General features: G+C 38.5%; 1 protein-coding gene across 1 annotated transcript; it reads right to left on the minus strand.

Annotated features, from left to right (window-relative positions):
* Window positions 1-2,057: 2,057 nt before the first annotated feature.
* Window positions 2,058-15,952, minus strand: LOC121872697 (methylcrotonoyl-CoA carboxylase beta chain, mitochondrial-like). The gene is made up of 12 exons (XM_042375694.1): window positions 15,762-15,952; window positions 14,033-14,138; window positions 13,607-13,754; window positions 12,783-13,023; window positions 11,826-12,004; window positions 9,495-9,594; window positions 9,212-9,352; window positions 6,059-6,230; window positions 5,785-5,941; window positions 4,889-5,003; window positions 4,686-4,771; window positions 2,058-4,218 (listed from the first exon to the last, which is right to left on the minus strand). Exons 1-12 carry the CDS (start codon window positions 15,888-15,890, stop codon window positions 4,101-4,103), a joined length of 1,692 nt encoding a protein of 563 aa, XP_042231628.1. The 5' UTR covers window positions 15,891-15,952; the 3' UTR covers window positions 2,058-4,100.
* Between the last annotated feature and the right edge of the window lie 8,624 nt (window positions 15,953-24,576).

The raw sequence follows: 24,576 nt of genomic DNA on the forward strand, positions 1-24,576 counted from the left end.
AGCCCAGGACAGTAATACATAATGTGAAGTTTAAAAAATTTCTTGTAACCACTAAATAAGATGATTGAACAAGTGTCATCCCTAAATGTGAAGGACAATCTTATGTGTTCATTCCTCCCACACCATAAAATGAGGTTCTTAGCTTAATCCATTCTTTTATACACATATCACAATACCTGTACCATACCTTGCTCTAATTTCATGTTATCCTATTCCTATTCACTTCTGTAAGCTTCCATGTTTTGATTATTGAACAAAACTCACATTTCACTATTTCTAATGCCTTGTTTCCTCTGGTACTGAAGAGTTAGCCACATACTGAATCTGTCCTAAACAAAATACATAAACATTCACACAAATATAACAACAGTTCTCTGGGGATTCTTCTCCTCAGAGCTGTTTACCACAAGTTTTAATCCACAGACTAATAGTATCTTCCTCACTCTTTATGTTTAGAAAGTAGAGTAGACTTGTCACCCTGGGTAATACTTTATCTGCAGTAAAAAAAATTCCTGATGAAAATTTTTTCCATTTATTTACAATATCAACTACAGTATGTCATCTACAAAAATACTGATATTTTACACATTTTCTCCCATAACCATATCGATGGACAAAATTATACGTTAGGAACACAATATTCTCTAAATCACAGTTCAATAACTACAGTAATTAACTAAAATCTACTTATATACTAATGTTCAATGAATTATACACCCGTTAAAAAAAATAATAATAAAAATAAAAAAAACTGCAATTTTAAATGGGAATTTACTAAGTTACTGGGCCTCATATATCTTCTCCAAGTCTATAACATTAACTCATCACTGACAAGACATAATCTGATTAACTTAAGAGAGAAACTTATCAGCTTAATTTTCTGAAATGTAATTTATACTCGACAAATACAAATTCAGTGGCAGTGACATGAGCAATGGTAAATAGAACAAAAAAAGTCCTCTTAATAAAAAAATCATTAGATTCGGGTTTATCAAGTAACAAAAAAGCATCAACTTCTTAATTCATTCATGAATCTGAGAGCTGCAATTGGCTAAATTATTAAGTAACTTATTACGTGCTTGATACTATATCTATACAGGTACTTTAAAGTTCTTTACTACATTTGGTACCGTTATTAATTTTTTTTCACAAACAACAGTTTGTCTTGAATGAGTGATTCAAGACAATATACTGTACAAATAAATAAATCCACAAAGTTCCCAACACAAAAATTTAAGACTCTTACCATAACACATCCTAAACATTATATTCTTCATACAGTATAAAATACATAAATAAATAAAATAAATAGTACAATACTGTATATGGAAGATGAATAATTGATTAGAATTGTAACAATATGTACCTAGGAAATACAGCTGAGTCTCAGTATTTTGCACAGTATGGAAACAAAACCCATTGTGGAATAATAAATTTAGCATACAGTATTAGCAACTACAGTAGTTCACCTCTACCTACCTCTGTGAATAAACTACAACTGCTTGTATGTATTAATACTATACTGTAACTACAGTGCAACTGCTGTGTGTAATAAAACAGTACTATACATATGGAGCTGTATGGTACACACAATATGAGTCACAAGGTTAAGGTCCTGTGATGACAATAATATACTCTACCAAGTTTTGCTGATTTTCTTAACATATGTATGTGTTGTTGGCGGGACAATATATGTTCAGTCCCAGCATGGACCATTTGTCAACTTAGTGTGACTTCCTTCACATTAACTTACTGATTTTTAGCTATTGTACTGTACAAAGTACTGTATAGTACACCTAGACCCCGACTAACGACTACGTGGACTTACAACCGTCGGGACTTACGACCGCCGCAGATTTTTTATTAAAATTTTTTTTTTTTTTTCCAGATGACACATGCATTTTCTATACCGAAACGTAGTCCATTCCTTATTATTTATTACTTTCACTGTACTGTATCCATTCATCATTATTCATTATTTTTACTGTACTGTATTTCATTGTAGATTTTTTATTAAAAGAAAATTTTTTTTTTTTATCTATGTCGGACTTACGACCATGTCGGACTTACGACCTGGATTTGGGTCCCTAACCCCGTCGTAAGTCGGGGTCTAGGTGTATATATTTTTGTGCCACCCATTACTGAAAATTATCTCAACAGCAGTGTTCAGAAAGGCAAAATACTGAGACTCTCCTACACATGTACAATATTGATTCTCCCAACTGACCCTCATTACCAGTTCTAAAAGTGAGTGACATGGTCTATAACAGCGCTTCGCATAAACGTGCCAAAAACAGGAACAAGTCTTGATACAAGTACTACCGGTATATATTTAAAAACCTGCCAACAGAAGAATTTAAAAAAAAAGTACCTGTATTGCAAATGTAATTGGTTTCAAAACGATGTACAACAAATGTACACTTTGTAAAAAGTGTTCTTAATATTTCAAAGTAATATACAGTGTACATGTTTAATCCCTCATGTGTACAGTATTTGTGCATTAAAACGTGTGTGTGTGTGTGTGTGTGTGTGTCTGTGCACCTGCTCATGTTTCTGCCCACCAACATTAAGATGTAAGAGGTTTGAAAAAAAAAAATACAGGTTAAAGAAATTTTAAAGAGAAACTTGTCACCTCAACATGAAATGCTCAGTATACTGCCTGTGAAGAACTGAAGGGGAAACCCGTCCACAGTCACAATGTAGGCTCCCAAAGCCGACGTTGTCAAGTTGACCCACGGCATCAACCGAGTGGGTCTGGTAGCATAGTGTATCACGGACCGATAAAGGATAGATTTGTCACTCCCTATTCAATACTTGAGGGACACCATTCAGGTTTTTATGTCTCCAGCTTGAAACATTGTGCATTATGGCCCCACAAAAGTGCTAAGTATTCTATTGGCTATACATCGGAAAGGTTACTGATGGAACTATAAGTACAATATTAATTGATAATCTGAATGCCATACTAAAAAGAGGGAATGAGATACATAGGGGAAAAAAGGAAGTTGTGAATGTGAACCAAGTAAGAAGTTAATCTTGATGGTGAAGCTGGAACAGTGACAAATATAAATGCCTGTGGGAGGGAGATATGGAATGGGGAAACAAGTGATTGAAAATGGGAAGGGCAGAATACTGAATGGAATAAACATATGGAGGAGGCAACAAAAAAAGGATAACTGAGAAAAATAGATGCAACTCAGGTGATGGGGAGGAGAGAGGACACTAAGAGTCAACAGTTATGTAGTTCAAGTGCATGAACGGTATTATCACATAGTCACAGGTCAAATGGGCCCCAGTCCTACAAGGCCCTACTTTTAACTTAACCATTTAGACTGGGTCCCAGCCTTAACAGCTAGCTTTGATTACCTTGGGGCTTATAATGACTGGAATCAATAAATCACTGGAGCTTATTTTTGACCTTAGTATACCTGGGGTTCGTTGGGTTATACAAATGAGCTTCTTTATTAGTCGTGTGTTGTATAGTGAGAGATGGCTAGTCAGGTGAATATTAACAAGATGTGAACAAGAAAAAAGCTGTAGAGGAATAAATCAATACAAATTAAAAAAGAAGTTGCTGCAGATATTACCTATAAAACACTGATCAATACACAACCTCTTGGTCCAATATTATTTTGCTTACTGTAAAAATATTATTTATCTTTATTAAGATTCAAACAAGTGAAGGGAGAACGGGTGCATATTTTTGCTCGAGTCCAGCTGCCCTATACTGTATTTAGCAGGAAAGGGAAAGAAAATCTACACAAGTCCCAAAGCATTTCAATAAACTGCTATATGATCTTAGAGTTAGTACTACTTTTGAACATACCAAAATTAGTTAACATTATCTATTCTAAGCTACAGCATCCCTGAAACCAAGAAAGGTACAAATGTAAATAAACTGCTAATAATCCTTGTGTTTAGCTGACATTAAATAGTATGAATTTTACTTGAGGAAATATTACTTCACACCAATACCTTTACAAAATCACAGTATACAAAGTACATACAGTATGTACATAGTGTTAGATGCATAATCTTGAAACTTGATAATTATTTTCTCTTGGATTAAGCTGCTAGAAATATGCTACAACATCTTCTAATTACATTCTAAATACACCAAAGTTTGTCTTGGGAATAGAAGCATTGAGAGATGCCGACAGTGAGAGTCCAAGGACATGCCGAGTGTCCACTGGGTCAATCACACCGTCGTCCCACAAACTGTAACAACAAGGGGGATTACAGATGTACAACAATTATACATAAAGTCAGGAATATCTCTATCAGCCTATACACAGCAGACCATTAATAAATTACAGTAAGATTAAAACTTGAATTAGACTGGTCATTAGTGTTGTCAAGAAATAATAATTTGTCCTTAAAACCACCTGGCCAAAATAAAACTGTGCAAAGAAAAATTTTATGGAGATTCATGTTATAAATGTTGAGTTTTCCATTAGAGGCAATAAAACATAACTAAATACAGAACAGTTTCTACAACACCAAGTTATAAATGCAGCAAAACACAGTATTATCTTTTCCAAAATACAATACAAGGTGTATCTACATTTTGCCCTTCAGTTATTTAGTAATCTCCTCAAGTCTCCCCTTCTAAAAGAAACAACAAATAACTTAATATAAGCTGGCAACATGAACATCAAGGTACTTTGGTTTGAGACAGAACCTACCGTGCACTGGAGAAGTACGGAGATCCTTCTGCTTCGAAACGTTTAATAATAGGAGCCTTGAGTGCCTGTTCCTCTTCATCTGTCCACTAGTATGGGATAAAAATTTACTTTTAGTTCAATATGCAATTAAGTTAACTAACTACAAAAACTGTAAATTTACCAGCCTTTATACACATAACACAGAAAGCCAACCAACAACTTGCCTCTTTGCCTTCGCGGCGTCGCTGTTCTCGCGTGATCTGTGCCAGTACACCCGCCGCCTGCTCACCACCCATTACACTGATGCGACTATTTGGCCACATGTACATAAACCGGGGCCTGTAAAAACATACCTCTTTCAAGGTCTGTCGTTGATCATGCAATGGAGAATTTCAAAAGAAAGTTTAGAAGAAGATGAACTTTCTTTACCACTGTTTAAACATCATTTGGTATATTTTACGCCTCTGGTTGACCTATATGCAATAACAATTATGCATCAACTCTATAAAGGGAAAATCTTTAAATCAAAGAACAGCTTTTTGCACTCCTGCAAATTTTTTCCTGTTATAAAGAAACTTACTGGGATCAAATGCAAACACTCTCTCCCTCCATAATCTGTCCATTACTTACTCTGACTGCTCAAACTATGTACAGTAGTACAGTATTTTATTTTGTTAATGCATAACACTTATACTTTCAATATACTGTACAGTATTATAACATTACCCTCTCAATATACACACTAAATATATGAACAAGGACCTCAGTTTTAAGGAAGGATACTAAGTAAACATTATAGAGGTGGGTGGGATACTCCCCCCCCAATATAAAAAACACAACTTATAAAATCAAGAAAAAAGTTTGGTAGCTTAATAAAAAATATTAATTCTTACCAAGACTCCTGATCTCGACCTAAGCCACAAGAATTCACCACTTCTTCTCATTCTTCATCCAACTCACCATAAAGATAATTGCACAGTACCTCAGGTAATAATGTCAGTTATGCTGGTACTCCAAGCTGTATCAATCAGTTTTAAAAATATCAATTCTGCCTGACTCACTCATGATGATGCAACTTATGACTGACACCTTCTCACCCTTATTTTCACAATCATCTTACCCATAGGCTCTTCCACACATGCCATAGTTGCCTGCGCCGTACGACCCTCCGATAACGACGGTAAACTTGGGAACTTGGGCACAAGCCACAGCCGTCACCATTTTGGCTCCATTCTTGGCAATACCTCCAGCCTCTGCCTCACGACCAACCATAAAACCTGAAGGAATTACCAAGCAACTCACCAAAAACACAAGTTTTATTGGATTAAAATAAAAATATTAATGATTCAGCAGTTGTTAGGTATAATATAAACAAAAATCTAAAGTAACCAAACCTGTAATATTCTGTAAGAAGATCAAAGGAATCTTCCGTTGGCAGCAGAGCTCAATGAAATGTGTTCCTTTAAGTGCAGACTCAGAAAATAGCACACCATTATTTCCAATGATCCCCACAGGATAACCATACAGGCGGCCAAATCCACACACCAGAGTTTCTCCGTACCGAGCCTGCAACACCACCATGACATATATCAAACAGATGAATAACTGCCAAGATTGGCAAAAAGCTTCAAAACAAACACAGTACAGCATGCCCTTCAAATTCGCAGGGGTTCACAAAATGGCTGCGAATCGCCAAATCCGCGAATAACATTTGTTGACTTAGGGGTGGGGGACCATTTTTATTTGTGTACAAAGAAATGTATATTCCCTTTATGTGTTTGCCCTGAGGACAATTATTTCTTTTACCTTTATTGTACAAGTATATATATGTGTGTGTGTATGTACTACTACTACTTTGCTGTCACTCGGAATCGAGAATGACAGCATACTGAAGTTCAGTAATGGAAGCTGCTGACACCTTTGTTCTTGCCTGGAGTCGTCTTATGTTGAAAAGACCCCCCCCTTCACCCGATACTCGATGTCCACCCCGCCGGCTAAATTGGCACTGGCACGAGTAAGGAATGCAGCCAAGAAAATGGAAAAGAGAGTTGGTGCCAGTACATACCCTTGTTTAACCCCCGTTTGGATGGGGAAGAACTCAGACTGGGTGCCGTTGTGCATGACACTGCCGTTCATGCCATCGTGGAGTTGTCTCACAATGGCGATGAATTTTGGTGGGGAGCCAAAACGGCTAAGGGTCCACCAGAGGGCTTCCCTGTTGACCAGTGAAGGCCTTGGTTAGATCGATGAAAGCCATGTACAGGTCACGACGCTGTTCTCTGCACTTTTCCTGTATCTGGCGGGCAGCAAAGATTATGTCTGTGGTGCCACGTGATGGTCTAAAGCCACATTGGGATTCTGGAAGGAAGTTTTCCGCCTCAGGAAGAAGTCTGTTTAGGACGACTTGGGCGATAATCTTGCCAGCTACGGACAGCAGCGAGATCCGCGGTAGTTGCCAGAGTCTGACCAGTCTCCCTTGTTCTTCTAAATATTGACGATTGAGGCGTCTTTAAGAGCTTGGGGGATTTCCTCCTTTTCCCATATATTCTCCAGGAGAGTGTGGAGACAGCTGGAAAGCAGATGTCCTCCTGCTTTATACACCTCGGCTGAGATTCCATCAGGCCCCTATTAATAACAAAGCATGGAATGGAGTTGAGGGTAGACTCAGCATTTAAAAAAAAAAAAATTCTGACTATTTGTGAGAGGATTTTCCCATTATTCTTTATCTGTACAGTGACTCCTCGTTTAATGAACACCTCGGTTAACGTAATTTCGATTAACGAACTGCCTTCCATAAGGATCTTCAATTCGGTTAACGAAAAAAAATTCGGTTAACGAAGTTCTTACGAACTGACCTCAACATGTTTTCGCTTGCACTGACCGGGCAACCAGCTTTAGTATCAGTCCGCCAATACATTAATCGGTTCTAGGGCTTAAATTCCTTACTATTTTAGTAAATATCAAGAAGTTTATACTATTCAATAATTATAAAAGTTAAATATTCAATTTTTTAGTCATTTTAACAATTATTGAACATAATTGAAGGTAAAGTGACTAGTTTAATGCGCGGCATCCAGCCTCTTAACACAGCAAACAGGAGTTAGTCTCTCTGTTTTCACTGGAGGTAACATCTTGCTTGAGACTCTCTTCAACTAAACGCTTTTTTTCTGTGTTTCCAAGCAAATTATTGGTCATTTTGAAATATATTTTACATATTGACAATATATAATGCAGTGCAGTGTTGATTTAAAGAAAATAATCTTGAATTACACCAAGAGAGCTAAAATTTTATGGGTGAAATGGCGCCATGGGGTGACTTCTCTTCCACCCCAATGCCTTCTCTTTTTCCTTCTCCTCCACCCCCATTCTAAATCCCATCATCATCATCATCATCCAGGAGCCTTCTACATACACACCTCAAAGTAAGTGAACTTTTCTACCATTTCTGTTGAATTTACGAAATTTTCGGTGAGCTGGAACCAATTACCCAAAAACCCATTGAAACAATGGTTTCGGTTAACGAACTTTTCGGTTAACGAACGACCTTCTGGAACGGATTGAGTTTGTTAACGGAGGGGTCACTGTATATGTTTTGTGTGTGTCCACACACACACACACACACACATATATATATATAATACAGGTAAATGAAATTACTGTCTCTAGAACGAATGGCTCCCTGTCCTGGCCACGAAAATGCCAGCAACTTTAAAACTAACCTTAGACATTCTTGGGTGCATCCAGGGGTGTCATCCACGAATAATAGAGGACCGAAGACTAAAAATCTGTGAATTATCTGGGCGTACTGTACTTGAATTTTACAGAATAAGGAAAATACTTTGGTCATATAATTAGGCATGATGCAATAATAATAGAAATGTTAATGGACAGAGTGGAGGGTAGGAGAGCCATGGAAAAGCAGAGACCGGGATGGACGAATGAAATTAAAAACTGGGTCCCCAAAGAGAATATATGTGCTACCAGAGTGTGAATCAATCAGTTGTTGTTTCCAGAATTGTGCAAAAAATATTCAACAACTGAAAAATAAAAGGATTCAACCTGGTGAATAAAATTATAATAACAGGATGGATAAAGGAGGAAAGAAGATGGAGAAGAATACCAGACAGGAGTTTATTCAAAAAAGAATGAAACTGGTGTCGTTTTTGTTAATACTGCACTGTGCTATAGCCAGACTATAGCCTCCTGGCTGAAACCTGTAATAAACAGATGAGGTTCTCAGGATAAGGGAACATGATGTGAAAGAAACAGTTCCTGTAAGTTTGAATGCTCCATCAGAAAGATTGGATTATTTATCAAGTCTATGAGTAACAGAGTACCTAGCACAACCATCAAACATGAGAACACAATTCATGCACAAAAAAGTTTAAATTAAAAAAAAAATACAGTACACTAAACCAAAGGTTATACTATTAAAGAACAAAAAAATTAAATACGTCCTTTACTTTACTGTATTTGTTGATAAAGAGTAAAATGCACATGATGAAGAAGAATACTGTACTGTACAGAATTAAAACCACTTGTCTCACCTTAAATTCATCAAACTCTGAGCCATCAACAACTCGCCCAATCACCTCCCTCACATCATATGTTTTCTTGAGGTTGTCGCCAACAATGCCGTACAGATCATGAGCAGCAAACAGGGGTTCCTTAACCTCTCTGATCGAGGTCTGAAGCAAACATATAACACATCATTAACAATCAGTCATCCTGCTTTGAAATAATGATTAATACAATGTTAAACTCAAAAGATAACTCAATATACCTTTGATGACAGCTTTTGAGATAAAGTATTCAATAAACGTAACTCACCTGAGGGTTCTTTGTACGGTTGAGTGTGCGCACAATTCTTCTTGCAAGATGAAGGGCATGAGTGTCATCTAGAGCATAATGATCAGTCACACCTGATTTTCTGGAAAAAATATATAACTGAAAATTAATTGATAATAAATAATTAAGTAACAAGGTGTTCGTAATCTTGTGTAGGCTTTTAAGAAGTACTGAATCACTATTGTATCATACTGAGCTAATTACCAGGGTCACTGGGTACAGTCCCCATCACACTAATGCATTTTTTGTTAACAGGGATTAGCCCACCCAGGCACAGGTCACTGACCCACATCGGGGCCTGGGGGGCGAAAATGTAATAACAATCAGGGGGTCGTCAGGTTTTGTGCAGTGTGGCAGCCCCGTGTTTGTTGACATTCGACAGAAGAAAACTCGCAATAGTAAACATACTATGGAATCAAATTAAAACAATATTAAAACAAATATATCAAAGATAATGATTTGTGGAATGCTTACATGACAAGCCCCTGTAAATGCACGAGTGAAGGGGACTGTATATAAAGGTCACCAGTGTTGGAGATCAAAGTTTAAAACCACCTTGGCAAAGATCTACCTTACCATGTGGTGGGTCATATAATCTGACCCTCCTTCCAGTCACTGAACTACTGTATGATGAGACAGAAGTGGTGGTTCTAGTATCACGTGGGATTCTTCGGCAGTTTTCCCTTGCAGGTCATTTTTCCCATTAATTGAAACATATTTTCTAAACCAAACTAGCCTTACTGGCTGCTTAAAACAACCTCCCAAGCCTTCCTTGGGCCACACTGTGCTGAGTGACATCCCTGACCAGTAGTCCAAGGAGGGCATAATTAAAAGAGAATATTATATACACAAGGAAGATGAACGGTGCATAAAGTAATGATAAGAACATGGGAAGAGCAGAGAAGTAACTGATGAATATAAAGAAGGAATACTAAAGGTCTTGGGAGAGGGAGAAACCAATCTTCTGGGTCACACAATCTGAGAGGAAGTGAACAGAGAAACAGGAGATATTGCAGAGGTTAGAGAGAAGGAAGTTACTGGTCAGGTGATTAGGTAATGAGGGGGTTGAGGGAGTAGAGCCTGAGAAATAGCATGAAAGTATGGACACAAACAAGATGTGAAATACTTCTATAATTCACATTGTTAAAAAGAATTAATTGTGTGATCCTCATGTGTACATTACCCAGAGGCTAAGGATTCCCTACTACACCTACCTCCTATATGCAAAAAACAGAATGCAGGAAACATGAAGATTCTATCGAAGATGGCTGCCATACCTCAAACTAACTTCCAATGATAATGGCTAGTGCTTAGGGATAAGACTTTAGGACACACAAAATGCACAGCAATTGGTACATACCCCCAAACAACATGTGCTATAACAAACACAAGGGAAATATATGGAATTGGCAATGGATTTATATGAATTCATTTCAGTATATATGAAGTTTAACTGATTTTTTGTTGCTTTGAGTCGAGTTTGGGGAGGTGCTCGGGGTCTGATCTGTTACTGACCTCTCCACACTTGACAGCACCAAACGAGAGATAATTATATGTAAAGGGTCATAGCAAGTTTTCTCTTTGAGATAAAAAGGTGAGATTTGTTGCAATAGCAGTGTAAATAAATTATCTACAAACACTTTTGTATAAGTAATCACAATAAAATAATTATTTCTATATGTAATCACGAATAGAACACGTTTTTTTACACTTAATTGCAATATGAACCTTATTCTGTTATATAAAGCATACATATTTAGGAAAAATAATTACTTGTATAGAAGAAAAGTTGCGAAGAAATTAATATTTTGCTGAGGAGAGTCATCAGGAGGCACCACGCTATCACCATGTGGTGCAATCTTCTTGCAGTTTTTAAGTTTTCACACCCCTCCACCCTCACCAGCAACTGAGGCATGGTTCAAAACTCTCACAACACTGTTATGAGTAAATGAAATCACTGTGATGCACAAGAAATCAGCACAAGCCGCAAGAAAATGTGCGGGAAATGTAGGTCAACGTTACATTCTGGGTCTTTTAAACACAAAAGGGAGACTGGTGCAGTGACCTTGGAGTGCAGTCTATATAGTTGCCAGATCGTGGTGACATTGCCAAATGTGCGTATAGTGTTCATACATAAACATAAAATTATTTTATTTTAGTTTACTTCATATGCAAATTTGTGTATGAAAACCCTAAAGCAATAATTTACATAATACGCAATTTTGCGTATGAAAACTCCAAGAGTGTTAACAATCCCCTCATGTGTTAATTACATAAAAGAAACTGCAACATTAACTTGATGCCATCACCTACCCACAGTGCAGGTCAGCTCCACCCAAGTCTTCTGATGATATTTCTTCTCCAGTCGCTGCCTTAACAAGTGGTGGCCCAGCTAGGAATATAGTTCCTTGACGTCGAACAATAACAGATTCATCAGCCATGGCCGGGACGTACGCTCCACCGGCCGTACAAGACCCAAGGACAACTGCAATCTGCCATTAAAGGAGAGGAAAATAGATTTTAATGACAAGGCAAAAATATTCAGAAAATATTTGTGGGTGGTGATAAAAAAAAAAAGTTTTGTCAAATTTCATAACAATAATCCTACAATGACAGGTCCCCATACTCCAAATTTTAACACATTCTTAAACTTTCTTATCCAGCATCAAAATAATCCTTAACTGTTAAAGAAATGTTATGGTTGAGCAAAAACGTTGTCATTTATATTGTTAAATATCTAGCTGGTCTGAAGTGGCTCTCTTTATCAACCACAGCATCATATTTTAATTGAAGTATGCCTTACAATTTCTGTTTAACCTATTTCAACTGTATCAGGTATTACTAGCTCTGAAAAAGGCCTTTGTTGTTGTTGCAGCATTGCTTCAAAAAATTTAATGCTGATGAAGTTAAACATTCATTGAAAATAGCCACTTGCTCCTTGAGATATTTGGTGGACGAAGGATTGTCTATACTGGGAGAATGCTGTACATTAAGTACTAGTAAGTAGGTGAGCTGTAGTGTGGGGGAGAGGGAAGCTTTCACCAGGCTGGCATCGGCACTTTACAAGGAGAGGATGGAATTCAACTGCAATCACTTCTGAAAGGAGCGGTGAACCCCAGTACCCTGTACAGTACAGTACAGTACCATAACAAATCTCATACTCCCAGGAAAAATAACTGTGATACTATTATACAGAACATATATCATAAAAATTTCCCCAAAAATTTATGTTAACATTGCACATCAATACCTTCTCACACAACAGCCCACCTGTGAAATGCCCTGTGATGACAAGTTTGCCTGATTGTAGAAGATTCTGCCAAAATGATCTCGATCAGGAAAGACATCAGCCTGACGTGGGAGGTTGGCCCCGCCTGAATCCACAAGGTAAACACATGGCAGGTTGTTTTCTTGTGCAATTTCCTGTGCCCTCAGATGCTTCTTGACAGTGATAGGATAGTAACTCCCTCCCTTTACAGTGGCATCATTCCCCACTATCATACACTCCACACTGCAAACATCAAATTAATATCACCATTTCCAAGTTTAGAAAATAATGTACATATCATTAACACCAAAGTTAAACTGTCGTAGACGTTTAATAAAATTACTACATATCTGAACTGTAAACTAGCTATCCTTAGTCAAGTACTGACTTGGTCATGTGGGTGTTAAATGTAAGTTAAAGGTTCTTCCTAACATTTAAATATTATTGAAAGTCAGTTTATGATGATTTTTAAATAAACACTGAAACAATATCTCAATTTATAGTACATAGTTCAGAATTAAAGTGAGAAAAAAAACAGAAAACACAATAATTATTCTCATCAACATTCTACAAATTGTTTACCTCTTTAAAAGAATCTTTTTGGTCTCATTCATTAAGATGGTGGTCAGGTAACTGTGGTTTACTACATCTATTTTTTAAAAGGTAATAATATAATTATCTCTAATACTAAATCAGCATTACAGTATTCGGTATTTCATAATTAGACAAACAATTTCATATTAAAAAACTTCCTATACTGTAGTTTGTGAAGAAAAATGGTAAAATCTTTATTTAACTGAACCATACTACAGTACACTGATCTTACCCAGAAATCTTGCCAATCCCGGTGATGATACCACCTGCCGGCACCTCCTCCTTGCCATACAGTCGGTAACCTGCCAGTTGTGACAGTTCCAAAAATGGGGTGCTTGGGTCAATCAGCTGACTGATGCGTTCACGAACCAAAAGTTTACCTAAAAAGAAAAAAATATTATAACTACAATTGTGCAAAGCCCAATGCACTTGACTGTGTACAGTTAGTTAAAATAACAATTTATTTCTTATTAAGTTAAAACCATCTCATTCTGAGCAATAAGTTACATGTTCTAATCATCAGAGTCAAACACAATAGAAATATTGATAAACATATACAGTAGTCATGTCTACAGAGTGTGAAAAAAATTATCATCAACATTAAAATGTAAAATAAAAAATAATATAAAAAAGAAATAACTTTCACGTGACTTGTTACCTTTACTCTTATGGCGCTCAATAGCCTTTTCTCCGCCCCCAAGTGCAATAGTGTCGGTACGACCCCGCAGTTCACCCACCAAGGCAGCCATTCTTGACTCATTTTCCTGAAAAGTGGATAATTTCAGTTATGATGCATCCATGCTTATCACCCAACCAAACCAAAGCTAACCTAACCCAACCCTAGGAGTGTCAGGTCAGGCTTGATTAGTTGATATCTTTATGGTACTTTTATCACTTATTTTGTGTGCTCTTTTATTTTCTGAGTGTATTATTGTTATCGGATGATCACTAATGTACTTTATTATATACATATTTTTAACACTATTTCCTATTGGAGGAACAGTAGGGGATGCAAGAAAAACTAATTTCAACTTTCTTCAAGAATATCCATAAAAACGTGAGAGGAATTACAACTTTCCTATTTTTGTTTCCTCCGTTTTTTATTAATGAGCACTATACAGTATATAGTTTGTGCACACTGGGACAATGCCATGCCTGCCCTCCTCCTGGTGACAATAAGGTAAGATAACAAAATAATAAGCTACCCTATATACTGTACCTAACCTAACCTTACGGTACAGTAACTCCATCCTAAGATAGGTTAGGTAGGTTTGGTTGGTTTATCTTATTTACGAAATTACTATAAATCATCAGTTGCTGGCAAACATTTATGGGTCACTTGAAATGCTGTTCAGGTATGAAACACTGTCCGGGTCAAAACCGCCTGACTAATGACACAAAAATAGCTGTAAAACCTTGTTATACAGTAGCTGTACTATTAATTCACGAGAATTTAAAATTGTGACTTCAAATTTTTTTTAAAAGTTAATGGGTTTTAGTTTGTATGAAATGGAAGTGTTCACATCTATGAAACATTTAATGCTCACATAAACAGTTGCTAATGAGATATTATTAATGCAAGAAAAAACCTACAGTATTACAAAAATTTATTAATCTACTGTTTCTTAGTGAGTATATAATGGTAGCGTTTATGTGTATGAAACGTTCCTGCTCACATACACAGTTGACATAGAAAGAAAGAAAGAAAACAGGAATAAACACAATATATACAACCAAAGTGAAATTCCTCCACCCGATTAGGTTAGATTAGGTCTGGTAGGTCTGTGTTAGATATAAACAATAAGTGCGGCCGGCATGGGTGTCACGATCCTCAACAAGTGTTCAGGAAGGTGAGGTTCATAAAATATATATCACAGGAAACATTGTCCTCTTCCATTTTTTTTTTCTTCATTTTCACGATATGAAAGCATTTATCGGTTAAATTTTAGTTACAGTCATCCCTGTATTGAGATATCTAATCTAATCTAATCTAATCTAATCTAACCTACCCTACCCTAACCTAATCTAATCTAACCTACCCTAACCACAGGACCCAGGAACTATATCTAAAATAATACCCCCTTTACCTTCAATGGTGAAATGTCAGGACTGCAGTAGGGTCTTATAATTACCCAACATTGTTTGTGTAATTTATTCATAAACACTAAACTAGGAAACATAACAACACCATTAATGAACAATTATGATGTGTTTCTGCTGACTCTTCATTCCCTTGAACCCTATCAAGAAATACAACGATATGACAAGCAATTCTTTCACAATCACCACCAAATTTTAACCATATAATCTCTCTAAATCACTTTATTACAGCCAAGGTGAGAAGTGATATGAAGACTGCCAGTCCTCGGTACATCAATGACTTATACCTGGAACTCTGGAGAATGTTTGTCAGGTGAAGACCCCACGGTGTTGACAGTGTCATTGTGGTAGTGGTGTTGAGCCCTGTGGTGCCTCAACACACACACAGAGCCTCGCAGTGACCTGGTAAGCAACATCCTCCTCACACCTCAACACTGTTCCTTCCTCACCTCCACCCAGTCACCGACGTCGGCTTTGACTCTACTTCCTTCTTCATTTTATTACTACAAACTAATAACAGTTGTTTATAGAACTATAATAAAGCTAAGAAAATTATTCTAATTTATGGTTCACTTTAACTAGAATTTGTGGTAATTTGGTATAATATTTATTACCAGAAATATATGTATCTCTTTTCGATATAAATGACCGGCCAGAAGCCGCCGAGACATCGCTTAGTGTCAGTCTTTGGCTCTATCTGTGGCACGGTTTCTCTTGGCACCTTTAATTTGTATTTTATTATGAAGTGTTATGTGAGTTAAGGATATTTTCTCAGTTAACTTTTTCAAAAGAAACACAGAGATTTTTAGCTAGTTTGAATTCAACAGAATGTGCGTCTTACATTATCTTTTAGATGTCTATTTATATTTTTTTGCTTTCAAACTTCATTGAATAAAATTACAATACATTCGTATATCATAACGTTATTATCTATACTATAGAGTCTTCTCTTAGGAGAAGAGTTATAATTGCTAATGCTTGGCCACTAAAGACCTTGAGAGTTACAAGTTCTTTCACTCCACTCCTTATACGAGTCAGGAAAAATCACAACATAAATATCGAGGAAATCAAGTCTAGAGAAGTTGAGCTGCCTCAGACGGCTGCAAAAACTATTATTAAACTCAACAGTCCTTTAGAATTATGTTTTTACAATAAACTGAGATAGGACAACAACTCTTAATGTGTATTAATGACCTTTTCAGTGTTGGTTGCATTGTGGAGGTGATCCTTTAGTCTATTGTAGTTTAAATACAATGTTGTGCTTCCTACATTTAATCACAGATTTGCTCGTCTATTTTTATAGAATCATTTTTACTGATTAGTCATCCAGCCCAAGCAAAAACCCCTTAATGGAGACCAGGCGATAGGTTAATTATGATGTCTTTGTTATCCTTGGTGAAATGACTTACTGTTTTCATTTGTTTGTACTATCTATGTATATTGAATACCCGCAATGTCTATTTTCACTATTTGTAGACCTACACTGTCTATGTTCATTATTTTTATATACACTGTTATGTACAATGTGTGTAAGCCTATATTTGGACTGTGTACGTACATTGTTTGTATACCTGCATTGTCTATGTATATTGTTTGTGTAACTTACATGCACTGTTTATGCACACACACGCGCACACCAGCCCATACGAGCACGAACTGATCGCTATAAGAACAGCCCAGTCCCAACCATTGTGAAAATTATCAATAACTCGTAATCAACCAGTGTATTCACTCCCAGTCAATCTTACCTTTTTGAACTGTCACTATGTTGAAATGCCCTGTAGTTTGACCTTCTCCCCACCTAGTTATTATATATCATATTTGTATCACTTATGTTGCCTGTATATTATTTTAAATCAAGAGACCCATTCCGGGCATTCCCCAATTATCTAACAGTATATTTTCGACCTTCCGGCTGCCATGCTCTTTCAATAAACCGTTAATTATTATTATTTATTATGTATACATGCATACTGTACATGTAAAGGTTGCCAGCGACAGGAAGTAGCTCTCCTCCCCCTCCCTCCACCACGCTTTTGAGACACGGCGCTGCCCTGGGATAGCTGGACATACTTCCTTGTGTCGACCGCTGGAAAAGGTTGAAGGTCAATGCATGAGGTCAGCAATCAGCGTATCCTTGTAGACCATGACGCTACAAACTCGTGTTTCCATCACTTCACTACTTCTGTGACATCAATATCAGCATGATATAATTTAGTGTTGTGATATTACAACCACCACGATACCTTAACTACCATGTCACTAGAATGGAATCATATTACTATCATGACGTCACCATTACCCCTCTGATATCACGAATTTCATCCCACCATGACATCACCACCTCCACGACGTCACAACTCCTAACATCACAACTTCCATGCCACCACACACGTACACACAATATCGTCATATCCCCATTAAGGTTATATATATATATATATATATATATATATATATATATATATATATATATATATATATATATCGAAGCATTCAACATGAATCTGAGTAATGGCATGTACAAACTGGACAATTTTGTAATTAAGAAGATTTGTAACCAGGTGAGAAGGTTGGGTCACCTTACCCTCTGACCTGACTACCGACCGTTGCCGTGCTATTTAAAGATTAGTAGGGTCATTACCTAATACCTGACCATTGTGGACCTGATCTCACCCTCCTCTGTATATATACACCTTGTTTTGTACTCCTCTTTAGTCTGTTGTTGGTCGATGCCCTGTGCCCGCATAGGCCCTGTTGTTGGTCGATGACCTGTGCCCGCATAGGCCCTGTTGTTGGTCGATGACCTGTGCCCGTCTAGGCCCCGCTGTTGGTCGATGACCTGTGCCCGCATAGGCCCTGTTGTTGGTCGATGACCTGTGCCCGTCTAGGCCCCGCTGTTGGTCGATGACCTGTGCCCGTCTATATGACCTGCCCTGTTGTTGGTCGATGACCTGTGCCCGCATAGGCCCTGTTGTTGGTCGATGACCTGTGCACATAGGCCCTGTTGTTGACCTGTGCCCGTCTAGGCCCTGTTGTTGGTCGATGACCTGTGCCCGTCTAGGCCCCGCTGTTGGTCGATGACCTGTGCCCACATAGGCCCTGTTGTTGGTCGATGACCTGTGCCCGCATAAGGCCCTGTTGTTGGTCCCGATGCCCTGTGCCCACGCCAGGCCCTGTTGTTGGTCGATGACCTGTGCCCGCATAGGCCCTGTTGTTGGTCGATGACCTGTGCCCGTCTGGGCCCGCTGTTGGTCGTGACCTGTGCCCTGTCTTGCATATGACCTGTGCCCGTCTAGGCCCGCGTGGTCGATGACCTGTGCCCGCATAGGCCCTGTTGTTGGTCGATGACCTGTGCCCGTCTGAGGCCCTGTTGTTGGTCGATGACCTGTGCCCGTCTAGGCCCCGCTGTTGGTCGATGACGCCGTTGGTCGATGACCTGTGCCCGCATAGGCCCTGTTGTTGGTCGATGACCTGTGCCCGTCTAGAGCCCTGTTGTTGGTCGATGACCTGTGCCCGTCTAGGCCCCGCTGTTGGTCGATGACCTGTGCCCGTCTAGGCCCTGCTGTTGGTCGATGACCTGTGCCCGCATAGGCCCTGTTGTTGGTCGATGACCTGTGCCCGTCTAGGCCCCGCTGTTGGTCGATGACCTGTGCCCGTCTAGGCCCCGCTGTTGGTCGATGACCTGTGCCCAGGTGGGCTATTCCCCATAAAAAGAAAAAGAAAAAAAAAGACCACTAACCTGAGGGAGCCGTGGACTTGAGCTGGCTGGGTTGGGTCAACGAACGTGTACACAAACATCCTGCAGGAAACATGACCTGTCAGTCGTTCCCAGGATCTGCCCACAAACATCCTCTGATAAAATTCCGTCACACCCATATTACCACTGACACACATAACTATATATTGTTCCAACCCTAATGGAGATAAACTTATCATGGCTTTGTTGGTCTGCCCATGGTAGTATCCACTTAACGTTTACCACTGTCTATGTCTATTGCTTGTGCTGCACTGTCTACTTACATCGTAAACATGTACTGTCTACGTACAATGTATACGAGCATTGTCTATGTACACGCTGATTCCATGTAAATATTGTATAGTGATTTCACTGAGTATCTATCTAATAATATTATACGTCGTGCCCTAGAGTTTAACCACGCCAATGAATGTGTCCTAATGACTGTGTGTGTGCGCAGACGACCTCACCCATGTTGCTCCCACTGAACAGGACCTACAGGAGATCCTGAACACTTATGTAGACGCCCATGCACACTTCGGCCTTGAGATGAATGTAAGTAAGACTCAGATTCTCTTTCAACCTGCCCCTGGTTCAGACACACCTCCACCATCCATCCAGCTTAACGGTACTACCCTCTCTAATGTTGCCCACTCTCGGTATCTCGGCTCCCACGTTTCCACCACAGCAGACATCGATGAGGAGATTCAACATCGGATCAGATGTGCTTCTAAAGCTTTTGGCAGACTCCGTACTCGTGTCTTCAGCTGTAGGAAGCTGAAATTATCTACAAAGTTGTACGTATATCAAGCAGTGGTCCTCCCCACCCTGCTATATGGCAGCGAGACATGGGTCACATACTGGAGGCACCTCAAGGCACTTGAAAACTTTCACCAACGTAGTCTACGTTCCATCCTCCGTGTTCGCTGGGAAGACGATTTTTTTTTTTTACGGGCATTAGCCCACCCGGACACAGGTCATTTTTAATGACCCACATCAAGTCCTGGGGGGCAAAAATATAAATAATAATAATAATAATTACGATGATGATGATAATAATAATAATAGTAATAGAATTAATAAAAATATATAAAAATAGATAACAATTATAATAAAAGAAAATAATATTAATAAAATTAAAAAAATTATAAATAATAATAATAATAATAATATCAAAAGTGAGAATTTATATATGTACTCGTATGTTGTGCTATCAAAATAAGAGAAACAATTGAGACCCTGCAATTGTGTGTAAATGAAGCAACTGTAGGAGCATCGAGGCTACCATTATCCATGACCAACTACGCTGGACTGGCCATGTTACCCGCATGGATGACAGTAGACTGCCAAAGCAGTTACTTTACAGTCACCTAACGAATAGTAAACGTAACGCCGGCGGGCAACTGAAAAGGTACTGTATAAGGATAGTCTTAAGACAAATCTGAAAAGTGCCAAATCGACCCCTCACCTGGGAGACGATTATTCCACACTGTAACGCTTGGTGGAGCACCACACGAGAAGGTGTTAATACTTTCGAGTTAGTCCGACTGCAAACAGAGGCAGACAAGCGCCAGCGCCAGAAAGACGAGGTCGCCGCCCCTCCCGCACTAGATGTAGCCCTCCACATGTGCAACATCTGTGAACAACTCTGCCGGTCCCGTATCGGCCTCTTTAGTCACCTTAAAACTCACCAACCAAGGTGACATCCCTAATAACTCATATCATTGTATCATAGCTGGATGATCGTCATACTTGATTCCGAGTGACAGCAAAGTAGTAGTAGTAGTAGTGTGAGGAAAAAGGATAAACTTACAACGTATTGTGAAACAAAAACATAATTCGCCATTCGATCAACCAGGAAATAAACACAAGACCCTGAGAACGGTGCACACTTCCTGAGAAGCTTGACGCTGTACATTAATGTGTGTGTGTGTGTGTGAGCGGCATCCTGAGTGTGTACGTGAGCGGCATCCTGAGTGTGTACGTGAGCGGCATCCTGAGTGTGTATGTGAGCGGCATCCTGAGTGTGTATGTGAGCGGCATCCTGAGTGTGTACGTGAGCGGCATCCTGAGTGTGTATGTGAGCGGCATCCTGAGTGTGTACGTCCTGAGTGTGTACGGCATCCTGAGTGTGTACGTGAGCGGCATCCTGAGTGTGTACGTGAGCGGCATCCTGAGTGTGTACGTGAGCGGCATCCTGAGTGTGTACGTGAGGGTCTTACCTTACCGACACTTAGCTAGTTGTGATCACGAACATAAATACCTTAGTCAATGACTCAATGGCCACTCCCACACGGCTTAGCTTGTACCAGCGATAGTTTTCCGTCTTTCTTTTTCTGCCTGTCTCTCTCTGTATCTCTTTATCTCTCGTTTTCCACTCCAGTTTTTGTCTATGCATTATTACACCTTCCTTCTTGCGAATAATTAAGCTACACACACACACACACACACACTCACACACACTCACACACACACACACACACATTCACAAGTGTGTAGGTAGTTATTGCTTACACGATTAGTTTACATAAGACACCTTACCGTGATAAACCAGGTGACTGACTGAATGTGCCCCCACACCTGACAAAACACACCTGGCTTATGAATGATTAAATTCTTCCTCCAGTGCATCAGGTTACCCCTCGTGTTGTCAATACTTGTGACTTTCTTTAATAAATCAACTACGTAAATATTCCGCGAATGTGACAGAATAAACTTATATATTGTGGACATTACGGGCGAAAGGATGTATAATTATAGGGGTTAAAGAACTTACTGGTTGAATTTTTATTGCTGCGTTATCGATGTGGATGCCGAACTGTATACAGGCATAATCTCCATACAAACTGAACTAAATGAAAACTGGTATGACCATTTTAATGAATATATATATTAAAAAAGTGTGCGCCAGACCACGAAAATAGACACATCTTAAGTGAATATATAGGAATGGAAATTTATGTTGGGTTTAATTTGAAAAGAAAAATTACATGAATTAAACAAAACAGCTTAAACGTGGACCTCATACTGCGGGCACTTGACCTCTTCAGTCCACAGCTTTGGGTAGCGGTTGGGTCTGTGGTAACCCAAGCCATGTGTACCACTATTGAGTTTTAATTGCTGATGACGAGTATAAATGATTTACTAACTTAGAATACACGTTTGAAGATATTATTTGCTGGAGCTCACTAATACATACCGGAAACCTTAGCGAGGATGCAGCTGGCTTGATAGTGTGGTTGGATCTGGTGACAAAAAACACCTGCTGTGATTTGTCCCAAGTGATTGATAAAAACCACCTGATTACCTGGTACCCCGCCGGACGCTGGGATCCTGTGATTATTGCGCTATACAGTACGCTGTCTAGTTCAGTATTGTGAAACATCCGTCAGTTAGAAATTGTCCCACCTAAAGATTACCCTCCCCTTCCGATTTATGTCACCTCATAATTGAACATCCGAACGATTTCTTTTTGTTGGGGTTAGGTTAACGTTCACGTGGTTAATCTTAAAGTGACATTATCTTCTCGTGATCCGAAACCTTTTAAATATTATGATCGGGCAAAAACAATATTTAATTTTTTTTTACGGGGATTAGCCTACCCGGGCACAGGTCACTGACCCACATCGGAGCCTGGGGGGCGAAAATGTAATAATAATTCATAGTAAATAAAATTTATAATACAAAATTTAAAAAAATAGATAAATAAAGATAAAAATAATAATAACAACACTGTAATAATAATTATAACAATAATAGTAATAAAGAACCATAAAGAAATTCAAAAATGAAAAAAATAGATAAAAAGTGAGAAATAATATATGAACACGGTGTTGTCAATAGTAAGAGAAACAATTGAGACCCTGCAATTGTGTGTAAATGAGGCAGAAAGTCAGATCAGTACCCTGGGACTTGGTCACATATGGCAGCAGGGTCTACCATTAGACAACACATTATGCTTCCAATATCTTCCCAGGTGGTAGTACCTCCCTGTTTGATAGCTGCCTACTACCTACTACTGTAATTAGATGGAAAGTGGTGTTTATGAAGACTAAAAATCAATTATCTATATCTAAATTATTATCTTGCTTCTCAGGAATATTATTAGAAGGAAACTCAAATGTGATATATCAGTTTATCTATAAAACAATAATAATCAACGGTATTTCACATATATACATAACAAATCTGTACAAAATATAATACAGTTCATCTTTTTGGTCTGTATACCTGGAAAGCTAAATATTATTTAGAAAAACCAAGAGTATATAAAAAAGTTACGTCGATGTGTACTAATAACAAGATTAATTAAAACGCGCGCGCGCACACACACGTCTTAAAATTACTTTGACAGCAAGAAACTGTTTTCAATTATCAAAATTTCCTCACAAATAGTACAGTAGAATATCGTCAGGATGCAGCACCGGAATACCCTTTTGAAAAGAGGATTACAAAGTGACGCGTATTGTCCTGACTATAATAGAAAATAAAATCAATGCTATACCCGAATGTTTACTGTAATAAAAAATAACAAGAATATTAATAGTCCTGAGAAAATGACCCACGCATTCAAAATATGATCGCCTAAAATTTTGTTTTAAATATTTTATTCAGTAATGTTCTGTTTTCACTTTCTAATTATACAAATTAAATATCTGGAGTTAAAAGAAAGGATAGACACAGTATAAATTTATAGGGAGGAAGGAGCGATGAGAGCTGTCATCCATAAAGGTATTTATTTATGTTTTATTATTTCGGGGAACAGCTCACCCTTGGCAGGTCATCGACCCACAACGGGGCCAAGGGGTGGGGTGAAAAGTATATTTAAAAAAATAATAATAAATAAATAAAAAACAAGAGAAAAAGACTGTTGATCTACACCACGAAGATGCCGGAAAACCAGCTTTTTAAAGCGAGACAGATTGTAAGAGGATGGAAACAGAAGGCAGAGCATTACACAGTTTGGCTGTATTATGACGGGTTATTCTAGAGTGACCGACAGCCACAGAAACTGCATGGGCACTGCAGGCAAGACAAGTGTTACGAGCCCAAAATCTACCTTACATTCTGTAAACGAAGAGAAAGGGAAGAGAGATTATCAACTAAAGGAGGAGAGTCAATAAGACGAAATGCCTTTGATTCCACTCTATCTAACAGTTGGACAGAGAACCACCCCAGATAATATCTGCTCCCATATTATGAGAGCAGTACTCCAAGTTAGGACGAATGAATCCCTAATAAACTTGAAGCAACTGCTCAGGAGTGAAGTAGCTACGGCATCTGTACAGCATTTCCAGCTTTAGTAATGTTGTGGATGTGTGGCTTCCATGACATATGAGAGGAAATGGTGAGGCCTAGCATAT

The sequence above is a fragment of the Homarus americanus genome, unplaced genomic scaffold (assembly GCF_018991925.1).
Source record: "Homarus americanus isolate GMGI-L3 unplaced genomic scaffold, GMGI_Hamer_2.0 scaffold39155, whole genome shotgun sequence".
NCBI lineage: Eukaryota > Metazoa > Arthropoda > Malacostraca > Decapoda > Nephropidae > Homarus > Homarus americanus.